We start from the raw sequence: 26974 nt of genomic DNA, 5'->3' as shown, positions 1-26974 counted from the left end.
TGGTGCTTTCTCATTACCTGAACTTTCATTTCTAGTTCTCGTATCTGATCTTCTTTCAGCTTTATGTCAATTGTTAGCTTCTTGCACTCTGTCTCTAGCTCTCGGATACGATTTCGTAAAGTTTCAGTACATTCTCCTCTGCAGAAAAAACATTAAAAGAGAAGAAGATGATGAAATAAGAATGAGGCTGTCATTCCTGAACTGTTTGTAACGTGGAAATTAATATAAATATTGAAGGATAAAAAGAGGAAGCTAACTTTGTTCTTTTCAGCAAGAGAATTTCCTTTATGGCAACAATGCAGAAAGCTCCAGAAAGTTACTCAATGTTATGCCTCAAGTATTAAGAAATCTGGAATATTTATGAAATACAGAGAACAGAAAAGCAGAAATAATTCCTTTTAGACATTTGGAGCACTGCAGATTAAAGTCATCCACAGTTGTTCCATGCTTTCATCTTGAAAAACTTCCCATCTATACACCTACGTTGCTACTGAAACATCACTGTGCTGAGCACTGGTAGTCATTGGCTAGAGCAGAATACTTTCAAGATGTGAGATCAAGACAGTATTTTGGCCAATGTTGTTGCATGAATCCTTGAGTCACAGTCCCCACATGAAGGGGATGTTCTTTTTTTTTAAAGCAGACTGACCCATGCAGGGTACAACATCTCTCTGTTAGCACAATCAAGGTACAGCAGATAATTTAGCGCATATTCATCCTTTACACCCTGCAAATGTAACTATACAAGTACTGAGACTTGGCTTCATGGAAGGAGATCTCCCAGTCCTCCCACTGCCTTAACACAAATAAACCTCAACACAAATAAAACTTCTTTTTCAAAAGTCAAACACAGACTACTCCTTTATGTACAGAAGAGTGAAAAATGCCTCCCCAAATCCCCCCAAAAGACATTTCAGTAGCAACAGCTACATTTCAATAATTTTCTGGAGCTGAGCTTGCTTCTGGGGTAGAACAAAGTACCTTGTAGCAGCAGCAAATGCAACAGCACGTGCAGCAGTTGCTTCTTCCAACTTCTTTCTTTTCTTTTCTTCCATTAATTGTTTTTCTACAAAGGCTCGTGCCTCCTGCTCTGCCTTTAGTTTCTTCTCCAACTGGCTGATCATTTGTTTGTCTTTTTGTTTCATTTGTACAGCATTGTGTAATCTGGAAGGTAACAGGTATGGGATTTAATGGAGGATTTTACTTACTAAAAATAAATTGCTGTTAATGGTCCCAAATGAGTCTTGCTGGATTTGCAGACAAGTGCCTCAAATTTTGTAGAGTCTTAACATAATAATTCCCCTTTATCAGACTACAGTCATCAGCACCTAATTTACAGAGCTGTGTAGAAACACATACTTGTTCTGAAGCAGTTCATTTTCTTGCCGGAGCTGTCCGATTTCAGATCGAATTCCCCGCTCTGTGTTAGTCAGAGAACTGATCTGACTACGTAGCTCCTGTTCGATCTGCCTGCTTGCTTGCAGGTCAGCCTTTAACTTTTTAATATCTTGTTCCAACCTAAGAAAGACAATTTTAAAAGACAATTTCAACTTTATTTCCCAGTTATCCAAAGGTTCAAGCACATTATATAAAAATAAGCAGAGTAAACATCATACCATCTGCCAACTCCCCCAAACCCTTGATTCTTAAAATAATAAAAACTCTCAGAAATTATGTCTATCCTTGCTAAATAATAATAATGTTTTATATAACTATACATATATAGCTCTATGTATAGCTATACACACACTTCATAACCTCCCACAGGAATTTTGTTCTCCTCCATGCACTGCACAGTTGTAAAACAAATCCTATGGAATTATATTTTTCCTCTTCAAGCAGAAATGAAATGGATAAGTCTGAGAAGTTGTAAACAAGGACAGGTGCACATATGAACAAATTTTACTTTTCTCAACAAATTATGAGTTTAATTTGTTAGTTATAGCTGAGCTATGGAGCATACTCCTGAATTCTCACCTAAATGTTTTGTGGTTTTTTTTTTTTCTTTTTTTTTTTTTTTTTCTTCTTGGAAGTACATGATGTGCATGTTGAATAAAGAGTATGTGTTAAGTCATCCACAGTTCAGGAGTCAGTAAATTTAGTTTTAATTGCTCCTTAACAGAGACCATCTGCTATACACTTAATTGTAGCGTTAGAATGTTCTTGAAGACTCTTGCAAGCTTATTAATTAAAATATTTTCAACCAAAATTGGTTAAATAAAATACAAATTTCTAAAGAGAGGCCCCCTGCTCACCTTAATTTTTTCCCCACATTTTCAAAATAAGATTATTGAGTCTTAGAATAAAAACACATCACAGGTGAATAATCAACCATTTATGAGCACTGTGTTACATACTTATTAAAGCAAACATGCCTCTCATTCACACATAATCCTCATTTGCTCCTTCAGTTATTGACTTAAAAGTTTTTAAATGTTCATAAACAAGATAAAGATGGTTTTATTTCCTAAAGTTCCATATAGAATTAGTGGTAGTTGAACATTAAGACTTTGGGAAAATAGTCACAAAAGCCAAAATGAACTGTCCTTACTGACATTCACTAGCACAGATGAACGGTTATAGCTTTTTGTCCTCATAATGAAAACACTTAGCTCTTTTGGGCTTCAAGTGCAGGAAAATCTCAACCTAAAATGCTAGTGAGAGATGTAACTGTATGCGGCATAAGAACATCCTGTGTGAATGAATCAAGAGGTTAAATGTAGAATCATCAAACTTAGGGAAGTTCATAAAAATACATCTGTAATAGGCTAAAACTGCACCGAGAGGTCTACCGGGTAAATTAACAGCAAGAAACAGCCTATAAAGGAGCATGGTCTATAATACACTCATATAACTCAGATGCTCAGATCCTACTTTCCACAGCTGTACTAAGCTGCCTTTCTAATTACACTTGAACTGCCCTACTGGTAAGATGAATTCCTTTTAATATAGTATAAACTGTGGTCAAATGTACCTTTAAAAAGAAAAAAACCCACCAACTTATACTTAGTAGGCAAATAGTAATAGTACAAAGCAAATACACATTTCATGTCAAAGACCACAAATCATTTCAACACCTTGTACTCTGTTGTAGGAGGAAAAGAATTTGCAAGCCTAACCAAATACTCATTCAACCATGTAACCATAGCACACAAAACAAAAATGGAAAACCCATCAGCAGACATAGGCATGTATTTTCACCGTGTTCAGTATGTTAAGTGATAGAGCTGGACAGTAGTTGGGCGATGATCTAACAGTTCAATTTAATCTTCCAATAAGCAGTAACTATGTGTTTTTTGAAGGAGCAAACTTAGTAATTGAAGAGAATAAGATGCTGTAGGAAGCATTAGCAGACTGTTGTCTGCCAACAGCTGATTGGTTTTAATATAGGTTTTCATAAATAGGTGAAAAAATGGTTGGTAGGACAACGTAAAGGAATGCACATAAATCACACACACTTTGCATTGACAAGTATCCATCAATAATTTCAACATACATCTCTACAAGAAAGTGATAACTGTGAAAACAAGAGAGCTGCAAATAGTCTTATTTATAGGGAAAAGGCTATGTCAAACTTGCTCAAATAAAATATACCAGGATTTATTTTGGGTGTTTAGTATTCCAGGAAAAGAAGCACTGATCAGGTAAAGCCCGAATAAATTGGAGGTGCTGGCACAGGACAAGCGGAGTTCGTATTTTTGGCAACAGCGTATTGACATTAGTTCCAACTCCTGAAGCCATCTGGTTCATGGCATTCCTGCCGGTTTCAATGAGGGCTCTGTACCTGCAGTGCTCGCGGGGCTGGTCCAGACTGTGCTGTCAAGAAAGCTGAAACCTGCGTGATCTGCAGAGTGCACACAAACGTGACCAGAAAGGACGCCTACTTTCCAAACCAGGAGGAAATATGAGACCGCAAGCCACAGCCTGCCTTTTTACACAGCATAGGTAGAAGTATCCAACCAGAGCTGGGTACGTTAAATTTGTGAGAATCAGGATCAGAAAGTGTTGCACACTCATGACGCATCATTCAAATCCTGCCTGAGCACAGAGCCAAAGCCTTACGGATGTCCTTTCCACCTTAACTTTTCAAGCATGCTCCAAGCATCAAACACTCATCCTTTTACTCTGAAGGACCACAGGGGACTTTGAGTAACTCTTACAGGAAAATGAGACCAACCTGCCGTTCATTATGACTTTCACTGTAAATCAAAGAAGTCAGGATTAAACCAACAAGAATTGATCAAACTCTGGGTGCTTCCATTGTTCATGAAAAACCAGTAGCCATAGAACTAAAGCACATCCAGGCCGACCAGGTACTGATAGAATATTACTGCCTATGAGCAGTTGGCGCTGTTTGCCTACAACCCTTAATTCACTAAATGCTGCAGAGAGGAATTTCTATTTCTTAGAAACTGCTAGCAGGTGTACAGTGGGAACTATATACCTTGTGCATCCATTAAAACACCAAGACTCCGATTTACTGGCCACCACAAATGAGCTCACAGTAGGCTCAGGAGTGAAAGAGTGGCAACTTAACCCGTTCGACTTACTCTAATCAAAGAATTCCAGTACTTCTGTACATCTGAATTTTTCAGGCCACCATGCAGTTAAGAGATTTTATTCTGTTGCGAAACAATCGCTCCTATCAGTACAGATGACCTAACAAACAGTCGAAAGACAGAATAACATACGTAAAACATGATCAATCTACATGCGGTGTGTGATCAACTATTGCAGTGCAATTCCAAAAGGGGCAGAAAAGAATGAACACAGAGAAAACTAAACTCTTCCAAGTCAATGGCAGACAAAACCATTGGAAATTTATCTGTTGATGGACTTGTTTAGAGTAAGTTTTAAAATAAGGTTTTACCAGATTTTGATTACTCCTTTTCATTACGCTGTAGTTTTTGCTATATCTTTAAATACCAGAGCAGATGTTTTCTGCAATTTATAAAGCAAATAAATGTTCTTTACTATCTAAAATTAATTAGGAAGCTAATAATCCATCATAAAGCAAGGACTGAATGTTTCCTATATGGTTTCTCTCACAGACAGACATGCCACAATTAGCTAGAGATACAACTTCATTTAAAAAAAAAAAAAAAAAGAGAGAGACAGACATGAAGAGCCACATGTACTCCTTGCATTCTCTGGTGTGTAACCTTGTTCTTATCTACCTTATAAAGTCCAGTCAAACAAAATTTCCTCCTGTGGAACAGCAAGTCAAAGCTCTTCTCTGTATATAGACTTAGAGGTCATCCATCATTCTCACAAAAATACAAAGAGACTAAAACACCCTTTCTGTTGCCCCTTTCTAAAATGAAAGCACATCATCAAGGTAAACCAATACAATGTCATAAAAGAAAGCTTCGCTGCTATGAGTGCAGACTAGTGCATGGAGATTTCCCTCCTCCCCTCCGTAATAGTCTGCACTACTGATACAGTGATAAATGACCCAATAAGACAGCATTTTTTTATTATTATTATTCTTTCTAGCATTTCATTTTCTGCTTAAGTCTCTTATTTCCAGGCTTATTGAAAAAGTTATTTACAAAGCGGGGTGAAGAAAACTTGAGTTCTAGAAGATGCTTTTCTCTGTTGCTGCATAAACTACAAGCCATTTTGACACACAACTATTTTTAAAATGAGGGTTTAGTTGCAGATTATTACATTGTGCCATTTATACAACCAATGCCAATTTCTTTTGGTTTGTCATTACTACAAATGCAGATTTACCCATTTTCTTTTCTCAGCACTACCACATATCATTCTTGATCTCACTGATGAAGAGAATTAATCAGTAATCACCTCCAAGACTGAGTATTTTTCCAAATGCTTCAGGGAAGATTGATGGATCAACTTAAAGACAACTCAATTCAGCTTAATCCTCCTAAGTATTGATAACTCATGAATAATATACCCTTGTTGCTTAGTTTACTCGGTTAATGCAATTCCATAATCACCTGGCAGTTGCACACAAATTAAACACAATTTATACAAAAATTAAAGTTTTAAAAGACCCAGAAGGCACTCAGGTGCTTTTCTAAGAGACCCATTTTTTCCTTTGTTCTGTTCTGGCCCAATCTCTTGGCGTAAGCATCCCCCGCAGTGAACTTACTTCTTTGAAGTAGCCAATGCGACATTGAGGTTCTCCTGCTGTAACTAATATGCTGTACTAGCAGTTCCTCAGAGCATTTTTCATTACCAAAAAGACAGCAATCCACAGAGAAAAAGCAGAGTTACTTATTTTTCTCCTACACAGAATTGATCTAAGCAGCTAGCATTTCAAAAGGTTATTCTGTTTCTGAACAGTCCATGCACTATATTGACAGTGGCTCGAAAATAGTCTGCTAGAAGGATCCTCTCCCAGATTTCTAATTTACATTCCCAATTCTTTTGCTTTTCTATTCTATATTTTCCTTCACTCCCATCATATTGCATGAAACACTGACCATATCCCCTACAGCAGCTGGCAACAGAAAGCCTTCTGGTACACTAATGCCATTTCAGGCAGGGGGGATAAGAAAGAAGCAGCACTCACTCTTAGGACATCAACAGTGCCAGAGAAGATGTACAATAATTAGCATTGAACAGACAGAAATTTACATTAAAACCTTCAGGACTGCCTCTGCAGGCAACACTAAATTTTAGGAAAGTAAAATAAGATGCAGTAGACCAGCCCTTGCTTCACAAATATTTTTCTTAGTCCAATTGCCAGAAGATGTCATCGTTATCTCTGAGAATAATTAGTACATAAGACAGCTTGTTTCAACACCTCATGTGCCAAAGGCAAGACCTCTATGGATACAAACAGTTTTGCCAAGCTGCACTGCCAGTGTTTTGTGGGTGTTTTTTGGTGGGCTTTTTTTTTTTTAATTTTAAGGGTGCAAATAGCTAGAGGCAGGACACGATTATTATGTAGTAGGCAATAGAAAAAAAAAATTCTGCAGCAATTACAGCTTTGACTCGTTCCATACATCAAGCTCCTAAAACGCGAACAAAACCTGCTGCACTGCAGAAGTGACAGTGAAACCGTAACAAGAAGTCAACTTGCTCGGTACCTACTGACAAACAGTATTAAGTGTAAAGGGCTACCAAGTTTATCCCTCCACTGGATACCAAATACCTAGAGATGGGGAGCCGCAACTTCCTCTCTGGCAAACCAAACACACACACTAACCATTTACCAGACAGAACAAAAATAAAAATCTACTGTTTCAAATAAGAGTAATATTGTCTGTCTAAAATATAAACTTAATTAGCAGAACCCTTTCAGATATAGATGTCACATCAAGTATTTAAGAGAAAAAAATTAACAAACGTGCAAGACTGTCTTGTTCTCAAAAAACCCCAATCTTTACTGTCTTGAATAACCCCTGTTAATCCTGAGGCCCTAGCAGTCATAAGGCATACTTTACATTTAATACTGGTTAGTCAGCTCAGGGAAATCATTTGTGAACACAAAAGGAAAGCAGCTTGGTTTTGACATCCTGCTGTGAGTCTGCTGGACAAGAAGTTATAAAAAGCATCTTTATTTGGAAGCTGAGCAGATCTGATCTGAAAGTCGGACACAAATACAGGACTTCATCAACCCTTTTCAGGGTACAGCACTGATGCAGACTAAAAGTTTAATAACGGGAATGAGTAATACTACTGGAAGTGGAAAAGATGACGAACAAATGCCTTACACTCCAGGGACAGGATAACTGACAAGTTAAAAAAAATAAACACGAATTTTTGAATTTAAGTGCATCCCATCCCATCCAATTTGTCAGGTAAGTTTACGCTTCTATTGGTGTAGGAGTTACATACTCAATCTGAACTGAAACAAGATTTCATGAATGATTTCAGTCATCCACGTTCATAAGAAACTGTGAGCAGCAACACACAGTACGTTGGTGTTTTAAGTACTCCTGGCTTGCCTGCACGGCGAAATCAGTGCACAATAAGCAGCTACGCAAATTTGTAGCACAACAGCCACATCACACCCACGCATCACACAGAAACACTTGACAAACAAAAGACTGAAGTAGCTTGATTCACTTTCAGGGCAGAGTAAGGCTACGCTGCACAAAGGCACTTTCAGAGGACACTAATTGTGTACACCATCCCCTCCCAGTGAATTAGAGGAGCTAGAATTCTGTAAGGGCACAGCCTAGTTTATTGTATACTCACTTCTGCATTAGAAAACCCCCTTTGGATGATTACAGTGACCACCTGGTCTAAGATCACATCTGAGGAACAGCATAGAAAAATTTCAACGTGTAATTTAAAACCTGAACCACAAGAGGTTTAAATCTCATTCCTTGTCATAGCTACATGGGACAAAATTCTTAGTCTGGCAGGTTGTTCTATAAAGTGCTTCCCCCTTCTCTTTTCTCAAGACTTAATGAGCCATATTTTGAACTGCAGCAAAGCTGAACTGACCTGTTCTCTTCTTCAGTGAGCAAATAAACCATATAAAGCGTACAGAAATGCCCATCTGAAACCGGCAACATACAAGGCAACATACAACAAGCAGTCATAGACATGTTTATTTAGATGGAGCCTTGCTGAAGGCAGAGCCATCTGCATCCCATTAATCTTGGCTGAATTTGATTCACAGATTAGATTGATTAGCTTGTTTCTTATTTGCTTCATACAAGTTCTCTACAGATATTAGGTATCAATTAGTCTGGATATTTAATTGGCAGAGGGATGCCAATCAGTGGCAGAGTGATTATCAGAGGAGAAAATAGTATTTTCATTGAAGTAATTGTATTCACATAGCACAAATCCTCAGAGACAGACCAGAGTCAAAAGTCCAATTACCAAAAGGTACCCACAGGGAAAGCGAACCCGATCTGCCAATTAAGTTAGCCAACAAGGATTTGTTGGCTGAAGAGTGTTCAGCACATGAGAAAAGGAAAAAGAGAGACATAAGCCAGGAATGGTAGGAAAGTGCACAGTTGTGCAACAGTTTTGTTCTAGACGTATCTCTATCCCCATTCAGAACAGTTACACAGTACCTCTTTCTTACAAGTACTTGTTTTGGTAACGTATGAGAACACCGTATGCGTCAGGACTTACACTCTCTAAGCACTTAGCTGCATTTCATAAATATACCTTTATTTAAACTTCAGATAAGCATATGTAAAGATGTGACTTTTTCAATCTTTATAGTTTACAAGGCAGCTAAATTCAATCCCTGTGACCTGTATTTAAACCAACAAGGCAGCAGGTATGCAAGCAGGAATACGACTTCCTGCTTTAAGGAGTTATGCAGTAGATGATACTTTGCATCTATACTCATCAATTGAAGATTAAAACAAAAGCCAAACGTTTCAAGGGGAAAAAAAACAAACCAAAAAATTAAGACAAAACACCTCCTCAAGCACCATCAAACCCCACTGAATTCCCTGAAGATGCAAAGGTCACCCCATGAAAGATTTGTCAAGAACACATCCACTGAGCTCTGTCATAATGATTCTCCACATTTCTCTCATCCCTTCTATCAAGTGATTGTCAAAGCTATTTATTATGCCTCACAACACCCCTGTGAGGTAGGTAAGTATCGTATACTGAGGTAGAAAGGAAGTAATTTGCTCAAGGCTGCATAGCAAAGCAGAGGCAAAAATCAGGAACAGAACCCAGAAGGCGCAGCTCCTAGTTATCTTGTTCCATTACTAAACAATCCAGCCTTCTTTATGGGATCATAAGCTACATTTTCCCAAAAAAAAAAAAAAATGATGGACTGGAAGGCCGGGAAGATAAGACAGGCTGTTACACAATGTTCGGATTAAACTTACCTTACCAGTGCATCTGGTTTGCTTAGCTGGTTATTAGGAATACAATTTTCCATTAAGTCCTTATGTGTGCTTGGGCTCTTGCTAGCACATTTCTGTTTTTTCTCATTTTTAGTAGATGAGGAAGGGATGCTCCCATTAGTTGCACTGTGACTGCGAGGCGAGGAGTTCACAACTCCACTGACATTTTTGTAATTTTTGGACGAGGCAGTGCATGAGTCCTCTTTTAAGAGGTTTTCTGTACTTCCTACAAGATCATTATTTAATCTTTTACTATTGATATGGTTTTCCATATATTCAATTTCTTGTATTTTAGAGTCTACAGGTTGCAAAATATTGTTATTTATTCCAAGGTTGTGTTTCTTAGCATCCTTGTCCTTTTCTTTCCCTTTTTCTCTATATTCTAGCTCTGGCAACGTTGCAGATAATTTTTTATTGGCTGGAATGCCTCCATTGTGCTGCAAAAGTATTGAGGAATCCATATCAGATAATCCTTTGGCTGCTGCAATATCAAAATAAAAAAAATACTTAGTTCATTGAATCAATCAATACTGTGACATACAAAGAAAAATCATTAAGTACACATCAATCATTTCTGCAGAAAGCAATCATTATTAGAGTCTATCTAGCCAAGAAAATCAGAAGTCACATGATATTTTAAGACTTTTTTCTCATTACAGGCAGGAAACAGTAATCAAGGGATTTAATAATAAATACTAGCGCTTCATTGAGCACTGACTGACTAGATTGATGCAGCTGCTAATAAAGAACTAAACAGAGAGGACATAATTCATTTCTACTGTCATACTAACCACTGCCAAAATAATTTTATTTCTGGCTCCTCTGTTTCTAAGTTCACCATACTTTCATCAAAACAACATGGACTAAAGAAGCTCTTCCTTAGTGGGCTTTTTTTTTTTTTTTTTTAATAGCAGATAATAGCCAACACATTAAGTAAGAAGTATAACTTGCCTTCCTCTGCCTCCCTCTCTTGCCTTTGTAGCATCTGCTGTTCTGGGGGCAGAGCTTGCTGGAGAAGCTGCATGTAGAACTCATTCTCTTTCTGCACTTCTTTTTGTTTTCTTAGACGCATTTTGTAGCTGACGTAACTTTTAAAGCCAAAGCCCAAAGTCACAACAGGGTAGCCAATACTAAGAAAAAAGAGCAACATTATTATTCAAAATGTAACCGTAACAGCAAATTAATAAATTGTAATAAATTATATAGCTGTGAATACATCTGGATTGCAACTTTTCATAGAAAATTATACATAAAACTTTTTTGCTGTACTACAACAAAGCTACAGTTCAAAAACGTAGGCACTTCTTTATCAAGATAAAGTTACATTCATTACAGACAGTGATTAACTGTAGCATAGATTAAAGGGCTACGACAATGCAATTGCACTATGCATAGCAAAGACAGCATTTAGACAAGCACCAGACTAGGAATTATGTATCTTTTAAGGAGAAAATAGCCACATACAGCAGAAGTTCCCAAGTTTTGCTCCTACAGGGCCACGTAATATACAAGACATTAAGCTGGGAGATGTGTTAACAACATTCATCCAGAAGAGTGAAAGGAGAAACTATAATCCTTAGCCTCATCCCTTTGCACTCAGAAATAAAGAGCAGATCCCTTTTCCACCACTCTTTAAAGCGCAGACAAAACAATGGTTCTTCAAAACACCACCTCTGCAACAGGCCCTGTGATACCTTCTCACTGCAGCACAGGCTGAGAAACAAGAGCTGGAGAAGCCGCTGGAACATACAGCTTTGGGGCTGCTGTATTGCTGTGGGGGGACCAAGGCTGTGAGCCGAAGTGCCATCACCCACACCTGGTACAGCTAGAAGCGACCCCGGAGGTAGAGCCTCAATAACCACCTGCCTCTGTTGAGGATGGCCACAATTAAGACATCTTTTGTGGGCAATAAACAGCCTTTGGAAATTCCTCATTTAGGAGACTGACCTTGAAGCTGTAAGCAAAAAACAACTTATCTCTAAACTTAGTTCTTCCTTATCTTACTGACAGGTAAGATATGAAGAATTTCACTTCCAGCCAGACTCTGCTGTTCCATTTGTTGACGGGGATGACAGAAGTGTAACAGAACTTTGGAATTATTTTTTTGTTTATCAGCTTCATCACGCAGAATTTAAGTATTCTTATTAGCTTGTGACAACTGCACCGATACAGAATGCTAACAAATCATGCTAGTGTATTTATTAACAAGGATACTTGATCAATGAGCAAACGTCCCTGTATAAAAATAAATATATCTTTGACAAGTATTTTAACAAAGCACAGTGAAGTTGCATTTTAAATACTGAAGGTGGTGTAGATCAAGGGAAAACTCAAATGCAGATGACTTTTAACCATTAAAATCTTCTCATTCTTTGCTCTGTAATAGCACTGTGCAAATTGCATTTCTAAGTAAGCTGCCAGAATGCAAGCACCATTTGCATATGCATCTGACATTATTTCTGCCAATGCTTCCTTTGTAATACTGCGTAAAGCCAGCTGTAGCTACAGTTCTAAAACTCTGATGACAAGCTGAAATGTTTGCATCCAATTCAGCAGCAGAAAGACCTTCCTTCACAGCTCCTAAAGTGCTTTTGTAATCTATTATAGAATTTAATTAGTGTTTAAGGGATTTATTGCACAATGTAGACAATATAAATTAAAATGACAGATGCCTAATTTATTGGAGACTGTATCACAGGGAACTGGACCAAATGACTCCAGGAAAAACAGGACACATTTTAAACGTAGCCTGATCAATGCATACTACACTAAAAACTTGTGGAATAAAAGTGCTTTTCTTCCAGATATGGATACTCTGCAGTTAAGCCTTTTGCCTGAAGTCACTCTTATCACTGCCAAAGAAGTAGTGTAATAAGTAATGTTTGTTTTTTATTTTCTGTCATGATTTTCAACCTGAAGCTTATTCACGTCCTCTGGTGAATTATGAAATCAGATGCTTATGAGAACTCTTCTTGTTGGAGGGGAAAGAGCGAAGTGCTTTGTTACAGGGAAAAAAAAAAAAAAGAAAATTTTCGTAATGGGATACATAAATTATCAGCAAAATTTTTTTTTCCTATTTTTACCATCTATTCATTATGTAAATACAAAATTTGTAAATTGATGACAAGAACTCTGAAGAAACGTTAGGAATATCCATGCTACAAATTCCCTACAGCTCACAAGCACTGTATCTTCAGAAAGGTTGCACTTGGTTAATGTTTAGCTTACATTCCTTGTGGAATATTTAATGACAGATGTGTGAGGGGAGAACTGAACAGCCAAACACTGAACCAAAATAAAAAGCCTCAAGTATTAATTTCCCTGGTGAAATGAAGGTGAAATAAGAAAAGGAGAAAAAAAAACACTTACCAGTGTGCTGCAAATGGACGACAAAGGTCTACATGGAAGTTTTTTAAATCTTTAAATCTAATGGCTGCTTCAATATAAACAAAAAGTATCCACAGTGATACTGTTGGTAAGCACACACCCCTCTCTATTGAGAGAAGAGAAAAAGACAGAAACACCTTAGTAACATATTACAAGCAGCAAATATTTTAAAGTTATTTTAAAAACATTCCAAAAGTCAAGGGAAATTTTCAGACAAACATTCAGGGAATTGTAAGAGGGTTTTTTCAGAATAAAGTATCTAGGATGTCTTTATTTTAAATCAACTCTAAACTTTTGTTTCGTTATCTTACTTTATTACTTTTATAAGGCATCAGTGAAAAATAACAGATGCACAGCTAATGAAATAGCTTGGCACAAAACCCTATACAGAGAAGGAACACAAATGGAAGAAACTGCAGAAGATGAGGTAATGTTACAGCTTATGATCTTTGAGTCAGAAGCGGTAAGCTTGGACTACTTTTTCACTCCAAGTTAGGTATATCTTAGTAGCAGCAGTGAGCAAATCAGCTGAGAAAACAGGAGTGAGTAAGCACGGTACTGGTTACTCCATATACAGTAACGCAGACAACAGTCTGCGACGCAAACCTCCACATCGGGGGAACATTTAGGACGCTGTATTGATCTCTCTCTCCAGCACTACTGGTGAGAATGTAAAATAGTAGCCAAGCAAAACTAAGGTCTTAATCCTCTTGGCTGATGGAAAACACCACTGTTGCACGCAATATAGCAATTGTAAACCTCCACAAATCAATTCCAGTTACATGCCACAAGCTTCATAAAAATAAACAAAGTTCTTGATTACATACTGACATCAACATATTGTGTGCTGATTTGGAGAGAGGTCTCAAATTTGAAACTAAAAACAGTGTTACTCTGAGGCCCTGATGTTATTTACTGTGCTCTCTACTTTGGTCTCTCTTGAATAGCTGCACTCTGCATAAATGAGAAACCTAGAGCAGAAACAGTCACCTTAAAGAGACTCAGCATTTCAGCTAGGTAGACATGCCACCTAAAAAGATCATAACTTCCTAAAAAAAAAAAAGCAGCAAGTTCCCATCAACTTAGATGACCATTTAGAAAGATGAATCCCTAAGGTTACAGTGAATTAAAATATTAAACAAGCTCAATAGCTACAGTTAAGACTGGCCCATCAGATTTTTCCTTTAGGGTTTCTAAACATCAGCTCTGAGAACAACTCCAGATAACACTTCAACATCTTAATACAATCCTAAAAATAACTCCAGATTTTTTACATATTTTAAATTGGGCAGCAACTGGTTCACAGTACCTTCCATTAGCTCCCACATTGTCATTATTATAAATGACTAACTTGTCAGAAAGATGACTGCTTTCACTAGTAAGCTGAGAAAGGATCCATGCTATCCTGCAAATCCTTGAGCTCTACTGGCAAGTCTAACATAAAATATGACAAAGCCCCAAATCCCAAGGACTTGGGTAGGGGAAAAGTTACCTCTAAAAAAAACAAAAAACAACAAACAAACAAGTTTTATTCCTAAATTTTTTTTATTGAGAGAAAGACATATATGTAACCCATGTCAAGTATTAGCGCTCATGCAAACTAAACCACCTCCCCCCAATCCAGCTGCCGCGCCAAAACCCAAGGATTTATTAAAAAAACCCAAACAACAAAGGATGAAAAAAAAAAACAGGTGGGGGGGAGAGGTGGCAGGAAGAAGATTTCTCCAGACACGTCTCAAACTGCTGGGGCAGCCACTGGTATTACCAGCCTTGATTTGACTAATACTAACTTAAACTACGATAATACCCAAAATTAACAGCACACTAATCAAGTAGTAGGAAGAATGTAACACTGTTTCACAAACATTTCTTATGTGCTCTGTATTTGTTGAATTGCTGCAGAAGTATTTTGAAGTCAGGAAAATATTTTTTTTTACTGCTCTGGAATTCCTGTTTCTACACCTTCAGTTCCACTGGTCAAGCTTTAATGATTAATACAAGAGGCACCCAGACATGTCTCGCGTGCAAATCAGCATACTAACGAAAGCAAAAGAACATTTTTCAACTCTAACAAAAGTGCATTAAAACAAGTGCGGTAACAAATAGAAGAGGGTTTCTGCATGCTATTAAAAGCTGCAAGATAGATATTCAAATCAGTAAGTTATAAATAAAGAATAGTGACCTACCTGTGTGCCAGACATACTGTACCCAAACATACGTGCTGGCAGCAAAAAACAGCCATTGTATTGGTATGAAGAGCAGACATATTATATTTGATGTGAATGCTACACAAACAAAAAATACTGAAAAGGCCTAAAAGAAAGGAGGGGTGGGGGGAAAGAAGAGTGTTTTGGTTTATTCCAGCAAATATTACCAGTTTATTTATTAATGGTGACACCACAATGATTTCAACATAGAAACACTAGTGTTGTTTATAATCAGGGCAAAGAAATGGAGCAGTCTAGCCAATGAAAGTAGAACCTTAGCCAATTAAGAGAGAATGGGTACAACTCGAGAATTTGTGCCCATCCACAGAATTTGTGCCCATTCCAACAAGTCTCTGAACAGCTATATTTATTCCTTATTATCTTGTTTGAAGACTTTCATTTACACTGTTGATATAGTATTATCATTACTATATTCTCCTCCTGGAAAAAACACCCCAGCCAACCAGCAGCATCATTTACTCTCTGAAAGAGTAGTAAACATCTAAACAGGCAAGGGCTTCTGTTTTATTTTAAAGAAAACCCTGTTATACAGGGACCTAAACCAATTCACTAATGTCAGGAATTCAAACAATATTTTCCTGTGGTGAAAATTTGACAGCTATATATTTCACTTCCACTTGCCACAGATAAAACAGGCAGTCAGACAGAAGAGACTTGAGCCCAGGTCAGCTAGTCACTTGAAAATTCCTCCTCTCGTGAAAATGATCATCAGCACCATTAAGTTAGTTGTGTAACATGGAATATGCCCTGAAATGTTGCACGATTTCCCTACAAAGGGACAGTAATTTTGTGTTATACTTACCAAACCCTGGTATCTGAAGGAATCGTAAACACTCCTGATGAAGAGCCAGAATGGCCACAGATACTCAAATCTGAACTCCAGGACAAAATCCGCCAACAGTACTAGGGCCCACACTACCAGGAACTTCAGATACAGAAAAGTACTGTATAAAAAAAAAAAAAAAGAGAGAGAGAAAGGTAATTTGAGGTCAGTATTTCCAATAGAGAGACTTACTTTCTTTTTTTTTAATTAAAGTTCAGTAATAAAAACTATAGACAACTATAACACAGGTAAGAAAACGTCATCCAAAATAATTTTACAAAATAGGTAGTTTTAGTATTACATTAAAATGAGGCCTGGTCTAATGAAGTTAATTGTATTCAACTGCATTTGTTTTTAAAGCAGCAAAGAAACAGAAGGCTCCCTGCTCTTACAAGACATTCAGCGACAATCTCCCTTTAGCTTTGCAGCGTATTTTTACAAAGTGAAGTCTTGCCAACAGGTACGCTTTCACAGCTGAAATGCTTCTCTGCTAGTTTGCACTCTTTACTTGGAGCTCAGAAATTTCTGTGTTCCCTCTCCTCAACAGACTGCAGATGTTCACTCATTTTCCACATTTAACACAGAAACTGCAACACCAATAAATTGACATATATTTTAAGCCTACAACTATAGCAATTAGGAAGACTGTTTTGATATTGAGTTGTCAGAGTTATATTTGAAAACATCCACATGAAAGTAAATGCATTCATTAAAAAAAAAAAACATACAACAGAAATATGGAGGCACATGAGACTTGAGACCAGACAGTCTAACTTGTATTTTTTGAATTATTTCAAAGCCACATTCTCTTATTCTTAGTCCTGTGTTTTGAACCATTGACGATCCTTCTTGGCTACAGAACTCAAAATATTTTGACATCATACCTATCTAACATAGGAGCACTTGAAGGATCAGCCCAATCCATTCTGCTAAAGAGGAGGAAGCAAAAACCCCTTTCCCCCAAAACCCAGCACCCAGAGATCTAGAATGTTACTCCAGTTCCCCTAAACGCAACTACCTTGTTGCACGGTATTGGGTTATAACAAAGGTGGGGGGGGTTAAAATATATTTTTATTTTTTAAATCAAGGGCAGTTTTTCCTTTTAGTAACTTATTTTTCCTCCTCTATCATACTGCCAACAAAACCAGTAGAACTTTGCCCTGGAATGTTTACTTATAAGTTGCCAAGGGTTTGCATGCACAGTGCCAGGTAGAGTCAAGTTTCTGCACTGTTCGTGGACACGCAGCTTTTTTAGGAAGCTGTTGAGAGCTTCAGAGAAGATACAAAAGAGAAAACTTCTATGAAAAGTGTTAGGCACCAGCAGAGGTTTAGAAGCAACTGAACTACTCGTCCAATTACCCACTCACATTACTTGTGATGAGGTCAGCTTCCAAACCACACGCCTGGGAAAACACTTTGATTTCTTGTGAATTGAAAATTAATTGCATGTGCCTGAAAGTGACCCTTATCAACTGTCTGACCCTGCAGCTCCCCCAGTGGAGGGGGTTTTGCTTCGCTTTCTCACTTACTGTATGTTATCAGGCTCTGCCCTCTGTCCAATGCCAACGTTTTCACTGTGACTAGACCCCATGAAAGGAATTGCTTCAGTGGAACTACTTACGTAAATGCTCTTAAATGTACTCATACGAGTACATGCTTTAAATCAGCACAAACTAAAGAAAAACTTCATAGAAAATACATTTTTGAAGTCTGGACAAACAAGCAACTATTCCTACGTTTAACCCTCCTCGCCCTCCCTCTGCCCACCTTTTTGAATATTCTGTATCTGGAGTTTAATCTAATGGGACTGAAAAAAAAATGCAAATATAGAGGCCACAGGAAGCACTTCAATTTAATGGAAACAAAATTAATGACACACACTCTTGGAAAAGTTAAGGTACTGCCTTTTTTCAGTTTCTGCAGAACCATCCCCATCCACTTAGTCCAAAACTACTCTCGGAGAAGAATGAAACTACAGCATAAGTATTAAAAAAAAAAAAATCCGCAACAAACACCAACCAACCAAAACCCACCAAAAAACCCCTTAAATGGACACATTTGTCCTGGCAGATTATGCTTGCATATGCTGCTGTTCTCTGAAGAGTTAAACTTTAAATAAACAACAGATATCTGTAGAAACCAGCTGCATTCAGAGAATACTTACGACATAAAAGGTGACAGACATTTGGGTATGCAGTCACCGCTGTGTTCATTTTGACCATGCTGTTAAATTGTACATGTGCAGCTCTTAAGATCTGAGAAAATATGTAAAGGCATCACACCTAGGCAATCATTATTCTGTCTGTTTAGCTGGAAAAGCAGTTGTGTTGTGCAGGCACTTTTTCCTGGGTTAAAATTATGGCTATTGTTTATTTTTCCTGCCACTGAAATCCACAAAGAGACTACATTTTTCCTAGCAAATTATGGTTATCAGAACTAATGCTTTTCAACTGTTAAGTGACACTCTAAGCTAAAGCATTTGCTGAATAAGAGTTCTGTAACACAGCTATTAAAGTGATTTCTAATATTAAATTCATATCAATCTGAAGGCCATGGTGACATTCACCAATTTTTAAAGTGGAATTGTAACAAGACACATTCGTAATAAGGTTTTCCCAACAATGTTAAAGAGCCTACTTCTCAGTCATCTGAAGGACTCAAAAGGAATTAAGAATTCAATGAGTACGAGCCCAAGACACAAGAAAATTATTTCCTTTTATAAAAGGCTTCATCCACTCATGTTGGTCTCAGCAACAAAGTTCACTGTTGTGTAATGTATCCTACATATGTATTCAACTGCATGAGTCCACGTGCATACACGCACTTATAGACAACATTTTAAAGGTACTATAGTGCATCAATTGTGGTGGTTGTGTTTGGTTTTTGGTTGGTGTTTTTTTTGGGGTTGTTTTTTTTTTTTTTTTACATCAGGACCCCCTGCCTCCCCCCAGTTAAAGCCCACAGGACTGCAAAGTCAGAAACTGCAGTCCATAACTAAACGCTCCACCCCAGTTTCACAAACCAATATTGGTAGCAGCCTACAGACATCAGCTCCCTCCTCGAAATGGGCCGGTTTTACAAACCGTGCTGGGCTTCCGTGCTGCCACAGTTACACACACAGCTGGGTTACAACCAGCTCGGGGGGCTTTGCAGCACACTGCAGTCTGCAGATGGCAATGAGCCTTTGTAGGCGGAAGAAAGGAACACAAATCTCTGCTTCCCTTCTTCCATAAAGGCATGCTGCACACCGAGATTTGCTGTTCCTGACAAGCACAGAGTTCATCAGTTAATTTACAAGGGCTTAGTGAACAGACACCTCTTCAGCGAATGCTTAAATTAGTGATAGCTGAAAAACGTCCAGCAAGAATTAAACCCCAAAGAAAAACAGGCTAATGGACCCTCGTTTGGACAGGCTGATCACTCTTCTGCTATTTTGTTTCATATGACAGACCTTTCAAATAAGATCACATGAATGAAACGACTAACAAAATTTAGCAGTAGCCCTCCTTCCTTTCTCTGCTTTGTACTAGCCACTTTTACTTCATCTTTGCTCTTCAATCCCTTGATTCCCTCCAGACACCGTTCTTGCCTTCAGCGCATTTCTATTGTTATCTAGTCTCCGTCCCTACTGCGCCTCCCCTCCAACACGCTCATCCCACGACCGAGACAGCCGGCACTCCTTCGGAATCCAGCACCGGCCATTTGGTGTCTGTGAACCTCTGATAGTCATTGATCTTTCTGGGCACATCCACACGTTTCTCCAATTTTGATAGCTGCTGCGTCAGTACCCTCACTTAGAGGTAATAGTCACTAGGCAGAAGTGCTTTCTAACCTCTGTAGCCCTTATATTGGAAAGGCTCAAATATATTCCATGATGCCAATTATAATTCTGAGTTTGTTCTCAATATAGGGGAAGATTGTTGCACATAAATACCTAAAATCCGGGTTATCCAATTTTCTGACACAGGTCAAAAAATCTGACTTCAGTGATCTGAGAGAGGTGTAAGGGGGACAGGGCTTTCCCTATAAAACGAGCATACGGTATCTCATCTTGTAGGGTAATACAAGCCGAGAGGGAAGGATGGACACATTAATGAGAAGAGCAGGGTACCGAACGGGAAGGAGCAGTGATTACAGTGCTGCAAATTCGGTGCAAGGTCAATTGATTGCTAATGTATACTGAATATAAAGATTTATTCATAACCCAACAGTGGCTGTGCTCCCCTTTTGAATCTTCAAACAAATAATTTTCCTCCTTTCCCCCCCCCCCACAAGTGCCAGATGCCATTTCTTTTTTTCCTTTTTTTTTTCCCCTCTTGTTCTTTGTTCTCTTTTTACTGCCCCACAGAAACAGATATCATGCTTGCTGTAAGATAAAAATATTTTTAAAAATCACTAGAAAAAAAAAAACCCAAACAATTATGCACCCCAAATCCAAACTGGTAGCAAATTAAGCCACTATTATCAGCAAGTCCCAAAGGCTGGAAAATGAATCCTAGCAGAATTAATGGCATGTTTCATTTTGCAGCCTGACTCACACAAGACAATGGGGTGGAAGGCATCTGAAGGCTGGCAGGGCACAAAACGCAGAGGTAGGCTTTAGAAAGGTGAAGTTGTCAACCACCACCATCTCAAGGTTACCCATTCAATGCCAGACAGAACACTGGGGATGCTGACTGAATATCTACTGGAGATTTTAAAATAAAAAAGCTTCATATATGTAAAAACACCTACATATATAAGATATCACTAGCGGACAAAAAAAGTAGTACAGAATGAGCACAGCAAGTATGCAAGAGAGAAAACACGACTGCTGGGATGTGGTAAGCATATTGGAAAGTATTAGGTGAAGTACTCGCTAACTAAATTTTTGAAAACGAATTGAAATGTAAAGAATCTCAGGAAACCTCCCGGACTACTTATTCAGTGTCTTGATATGCCATAGAATATATCAATCACTGAACTATGGAAATATAAGTAAAGGAAGACAAAATAGAAAACTCTTACAGTAATTCTGGAAGCAAGCGTAATAGACTGCTGAACCACAGGCATATAATCAGCAATCAGTATTGTAGTACTGAAACAAGAGAAACTGTTAGCCCACTGTGGTAACTCAGCTGAAAACACCCGAGTCCAGAACGCATAAAATAAAGCTAGAGGAATTTCAGTGTGCAGAGAATGAAAGTCACTGGCAGAAGGAAGCAATATTACATGTACCATTGGGGTTGACACAGTAGAACACATTCAAATGTAAGCTAAATTAGATTTGAGACCTCAACTTAAGTTGAAGTCATAAAAGGTAGCACTGCTGGTTTGTTACAGACCTCCAGGGCAGGTTGAGAAGAAAATGTTTTTCCCCCGTATAGGAAGCTTATAAAAAAGTGCCAGAATACATCCATAGGGAGAACCATTATGGATTTAAAAAAAAAAAAAAGAAAGAAAGAAAAAGCCTAAAAGGCAGCCACGTTCCTGGAGTTAGTAATGAACTGATTTTCCTTACAGTTTATTTGGCTGTCAGCAGAGTCAAAAATCAAGTCCTTGGAAACAAGCCGTATCAGAAGTCAGGTGGCATACAGAACCACGTGAGTATCTCAGCAAAGGGATCACGGTATCTAGAAATGCTGCCCAGCGCGAGATACCCGCTGGTGGCACAGGGGCAGTCTGTGCCCCGGGCATCTCGGTACCCACCTGGGGATTACAGACACACACACATCCTCTCAGGCATTCGCTTGGCTGCCAGCCCCGGTATTGCCTGTGATAAAGGGCAATATATATGTAGGGCTAAAAAAAAATCACAATACTAAAGGAACATACAGTGTTTAAAGACTATTGTCATGATACATAGCATAAGTCAGCTGATGTCAAGTTAAGCCAATAACATGTGGAACTCGTCTGGAAACTTAACCAGCTACAAAATTTGTAGCAAGTGCCAATATGACTCAGTAGAGCCAAAACAAGCAGTATCAGCAATAAAGCTGAAGGATTTTAAATAGATCAAGGATGAGGACTGGGAAGACTTGGAAACAAGCAGTAACAAGTAAACTTTAATTGCTTAACTGATGACAAGCTGCAATGAATATTTTAATTAACAATTAAGGTTTTAATGCCTGCACAGTGTCAAAGGTATAAGATGTTAATCACTTAAGCGTTGTAAAACAATGGCAACGGAGAGCTTAAAAAGTGAAAAGGCAAAGTTTTGAACATACACTGTGGAAATAACAAGAGATCTCGTGATTCCTACCATTAGTTTGTTGGTTTTGGAGATTGACTGAAAGGACAGTTATGTTTTAATTATAATAATGTTCTTTCCACAGATACTGTAATGCTTCTGAACAGCACAAGTCTTTATCGTGCTTGAACATAATATTAGATTGGATTCATCAGGTTTTTCAGAGTACAGGTGGCAATATTCCCTTTAAGCTGTGATAATGCACCACTGGCATCCCAGGCTTCAGTCGCAGTACCCAGGAGCAAAGCTGCGAATGGCAGTGCTGGCATGCCGTGTTACACAGCGCTTGTACGCAGCCTGAAGTACCTTAGAGCTGTAGATGGGGAGTAAAACTAAACTGAAAGGGAAAAAAGGGGTAAAAAAGGTAGAAAGAAGAAGGAAGGAAAACCAGCAGAATGGAAAAAGCAGTCTAAAGAAGAATAGGGAGGGCAGCTGTGGAAAATTTGGTGGGGAAGGGGCAGGGGGGAAGATGGGTTAGGAATAACTTTGGAAGTGTTTAGGGAGGGCTGAGGCCAAACAGTGCATTTAATTTAGTTAGTAAATGTTGGGGAAAGTACTTTAAAGAGCTACAGCTGTAAAATTTCAAATAAGAAAGGTTGCAAACCCTTAGATAAACTTGTTAAAAAGGATACTGCAGAAGTTGGCAAAAAATTAACATTCAGGGAGGCAGGATATTCACCTTTTTCAATGCAACCCAGGATTTTACATTTCTAACTCTTTTCTGTGACCAGAAATTATTTTTCTATCACTTCTTATAATCTGCTTCAGATTTACACATGTAGAGAACCCTGCCACCAGAGTTTTACTGCAGTACAATTCCTTCGTTGCTTTACCTGCTCCAAAACTCTTCAGCTTTGCAGCTCTCAACTATGCTCACATGCATCTATCAGTGACAGCTGTGCCTAGCTCTGTACTGAAAGGTTGGAGAGGGAACAAGAGTGGGAAGATTGATCTTAATTTAAAAAGCAAACAAAAATCCTACAAGAGTTAAGTATCTCAGTCATGCTGTTTGTTCAGCCTAGCTGCTTTGCTTGTAACACTATGATGCTACTGATAACTGTATTTACTGGGTTTGTGTAAGCTGATGGTGACAATTAAGATAAGTAGAGTAAATAACGATAGTAATTACAATAATTTAGGAATCTATAGTTATATGAGAAGCTACCTGTATGTAATCTCTCTGAATTATGGTGGGAAAGAAAAGATAAAAAAAGAAAGGAGAAGAAGGAGAGCAAAAGAAGCAAGAGAAAGAGCCACAATCCATGTAGAGGTACCTCTCTCTGCTTAGATTTCCAGAGAGGCAAGCCTTCACACTAGTTTCTCTTTTCCTTCTGTGGGACAATATTTTGAAGTAATTGACAACTTCTGTTTATCAAAATGCCACATGAAACAAAGGCTAAAAATCCTATTTCTGAACTAAAGCATTCCAGGAGAAGTTAGCACAAGAAGCCAGATGTCTCTCTTAGCTGTTCATGCAACTACAACAGCTCTACGTGCTGAACACACTCATCATCTGGTGTTCTTCCCATCTTGTTCTGGTTCTCCCTCCTTCTCCGACCCCACCTTTCCAGCCAGTCACCTCAAAGGTAATGGAGAGCATGTGATGTTAAATGACTTGATGAATTATATAAGGAATTGCTTACATTTGAGTTATTTTCTTAGGAATAGTCATCTTAAATACTAACTTCTAAGCAGTGGATGCTTTTTTCTTTAACATTCCGAGCACCACTTTCTCAAAACCTGGCAGTCTAAAGCAACAAGATGCCCTCTGCTCTCCAGTAAAGATTCACTACAACTAGGATAAGCAGTATATCCTGACAATTTTCCTACAGTCACAGCTCACTATCAACTGTTTCCCTTATGCAAAGCTAACACCTGCATTCTATAAGTTTACTCAAGTTTCCAGTTACTGCATATATAACCCTCAACTGAAATAGAAATGGGACATTATGCTTAGTGTAATTTTCAGAAGCCAGCTTTCTAGCCTCTACTAAACCAAACTTCTCTTTAGTCAGAAATACGTAATTACTGTATTTCATATAAAATTTGGCGTATGTAGATATTCAGGAGGGCAGAGCTCTGAAACACTCTTTAAAATACGCTCACAACAAGCAAATGCTTAGGAATCTGTGTTTTGGTGTGTTCTGCATGTAAACACCTGGAAAGCGTGCTTTTATTCCAAGACCCCGGTGAGGTACATCCCATGCCTAGGAAGGTGGATCTCATTTCACTACAGTTTCCTTTCTCATTCCGTAGGTCAGAGGCGAGTCAGACACCCACTGTGTTTTCACACCACAAGAACATCCATCCCTGCTCCAGGCATTACCCACACAAGTTGTTGCTCGCATCCCTCGCTGCTACACCGATCGCTCTCCTGCTTCCACTGCAGAGGCCACAGCACAGGTACCTTCGCCACCACGTGCAAAACAAGTTTCTTAACCTTAGCGCGGGAGGCTGCCGCCCGCCGAGAGCCAGCAGCCCAGACGCTAGCCTGGCTCTTCCACGCTGTCGAACCACCGCAGCGCGCGGTTCAGAGGTTTGGCACCTCTGGGAGAGCCCAGCCGCGAGAACCCGCTCGGGAAACCTCCCCCGGGAGACAGGGCGGCGAGGGCCCCCCGCCCCACCGCACGCTGCGAAGCCCGGGGCGGGGGGGAGGCTCCCGCCGGCTCCTCGCTGCTTCCTCCAGGCAGCGCCGACAGGACCTTGGCCAGCAGCTCCCCCCCCCCACCCCGCGCTCTCCCCCGGCCCCGACGCCTCGCCGGAGCCCGGAGCGGGCGAGGGGGCGGCGGAGGGGCCGGTGCGGCCTAGCGGCGGCGCGACCAGGCCGCGGGGCGGGGCAGCGCTGAGGGGAGACGGGGCGCCATGTCGCGCGCGGCCCCCGCTGACAGGGGCGGGGGGGGGGGGGCGGGGCAGCGGGGACCCGCCGAGGGGCCGGGGGTGCGAGGGGGCCGGGGCGGCGCGCCGTGTTCCACCCCCCGCGTCCCGTCCCGACCCCGGCGGCCGCTCGCTACCTGCCGTAGATGCCCTCGGTGATGCGGTTCCGCTTGAGCGGCCGCCGCAGCTTGCTGCAGTCCGCGCTCCGCCGCTTCATCCTCCCGGCCGCCTCCGGCCCGGCCCAGCCCGGCCCGGCGGGCCCCGCCGCGCGACCCGGCCCCGCGCTGCCCCGGCCCGCCCCGGTCACGGCAGCACCATCCGCCCCCGCGGGGGGTTCCCTCGCGCCGGCTGTGGTGGTGTTTTTTTTTTTTTTTTCCCCGGGAAACAAAGAAATAAAAATAATTCCTGGTCCGTCCCTCCCCGCCGCGTCCCCCCGCGCAGCCGCCGCGCAGCGCCCCGCCTCCTCCAGAGTTGTCCAATCAAGCGGCTGACCCCGCCGGAATGACGGCATGCTCGGCCAATCGGCAGCGGGGAAAGGCAGACGGACGGCCGAGGAGGCCCATCGCGGCATCAGAAAGTTCGTCCCGCCCCACGCTAACGAGTGGCCCGCCCACGCCTTTGATTGACGGCCGCGGGAGCCCGTCAAGGAGAAGGATTCGTGAATTGATGGCTTGTGGTCCAATCCCTGAGTAGGCTTTATTCTTCTCCCGCCTACTGTCCTTCTGGGGTGGTTCCCGCCCCCTGTTGTAATCGACAGCAAGACTGCCCAATGGAAGAGACAAATAAAAATAAAAGGACAGCTCAGCTATCCATTCGGAAACGGAAGAAGGAGGGCTCAATTTCCTCTGTCACCGTAGGGCTGAAGTACCGCCCCTCATACTTGATTGACAACCTCGCTGGCAAATAGGCTGTTGGGAAAAGGAAAGATAAGTTGCAGGGTGCAACGGTAAGAGGAGGTAGCTCGTCGCGCCCCGTGCTTCCCCCACTGCGCGACCCTGTCCTGACGGCTTACCGAAGGGAAAAAAATACCCTCAGAGTGACTGACGGACTCCTCCAGCCAATAGAGGACTCATACAACAGAGTGACAAGCGATTGGTCTAATCGCGGGGCAGGAAGCTGGGGGGGCGGGGCGACCCGGCCTCTCTTTCCTCAATCGGCCCAAAGACGGACGGTGGCTGGAGATGGGCCAATCAGAGGCCATGAGGGAAGCCAGCCTTCGGCCAATGGAAGGCTAGTCCCTAAGGGAGGCCTGCTTGGAGCGGCGGGTGTTCAGCCAATGGGAGGTGAAGGGTGGGGCAGGGCGGTCCCGCCGCTGCCGCCGCCGCCGCCGCCGAGGCTGCCTAGTCACGGCCGGGCGCCGCCCCCTCCCTGTGCTGCCGCCGCCGGTTCAGGGCCCAGGGCCCGGGCTTTGGGCCTCCCCACCCCGGGGGCCGCTCGGCAGAGCCTCCACCCCAAGGCCTGTGGTCCCCTTTGGGCTGTGGAAACCGTGAGGAAGCCAATGGCGGCCCCCGAGCCTGAGGGAGGCCGCCAACGCGGCCAGGCCCGCCCCGGCTCCCCGCCCGCCCTTTGGCTGACTTGGAGAGTGGCGGTGCCCGGGCCGCCCCGCGCCCCTCCTTGCTGCCTTGCC

General features: G+C 40.8%; 1 protein-coding gene across 2 annotated transcripts in view; it reads right to left on the bottom strand.

The window, feature by feature from the left end:
• MACO1 (macoilin 1) overlaps positions 1–25564 on the bottom strand; it is a 30149-nt gene extending 4585 nt beyond the window's left edge. Inside the window, exons 1-9 of one of the 2 annotated variants that reach the window (XM_059830729.1) lie at positions 25485–25564; positions 16224–16365; positions 15380–15506; positions 13176–13299; positions 10758–10936; positions 9789–10287; positions 1360–1518; positions 982–1164; positions 18–138 (exon numbers count right to left, since the gene is read on the bottom strand). In XM_059830729.1, the coding sequence (XP_059686712.1) occupies positions 18–138; positions 982–1164; positions 1360–1518; positions 9789–10287; positions 10758–10936; positions 13176–13299; positions 15380–15506; positions 16224–16365; positions 25485–25564 (1614 nt within the window). The remainder of the gene's footprint in view (positions 1–17; positions 139–981; positions 1165–1359; positions 1519–9788; positions 10288–10757; positions 10937–13175; positions 13300–15379; positions 15507–16223; positions 16366–25484) is intronic. The other variant, XM_059830730.1, reaches the window with a different exon arrangement.
• Positions 25565–26974: the final 1410 nt, after the last annotated feature.

Source organism: Gavia stellata, chromosome 29 (genome assembly GCF_030936135.1).
Source record: "Gavia stellata isolate bGavSte3 chromosome 29, bGavSte3.hap2, whole genome shotgun sequence".
NCBI classification, from domain to species: domain Eukaryota; kingdom Metazoa; phylum Chordata; class Aves; order Gaviiformes; family Gaviidae; genus Gavia; species Gavia stellata.
The sequence above is the reverse complement of the archived record's forward strand: the minus strand, read 5'-3'. Positions and strand labels throughout refer to the sequence as shown.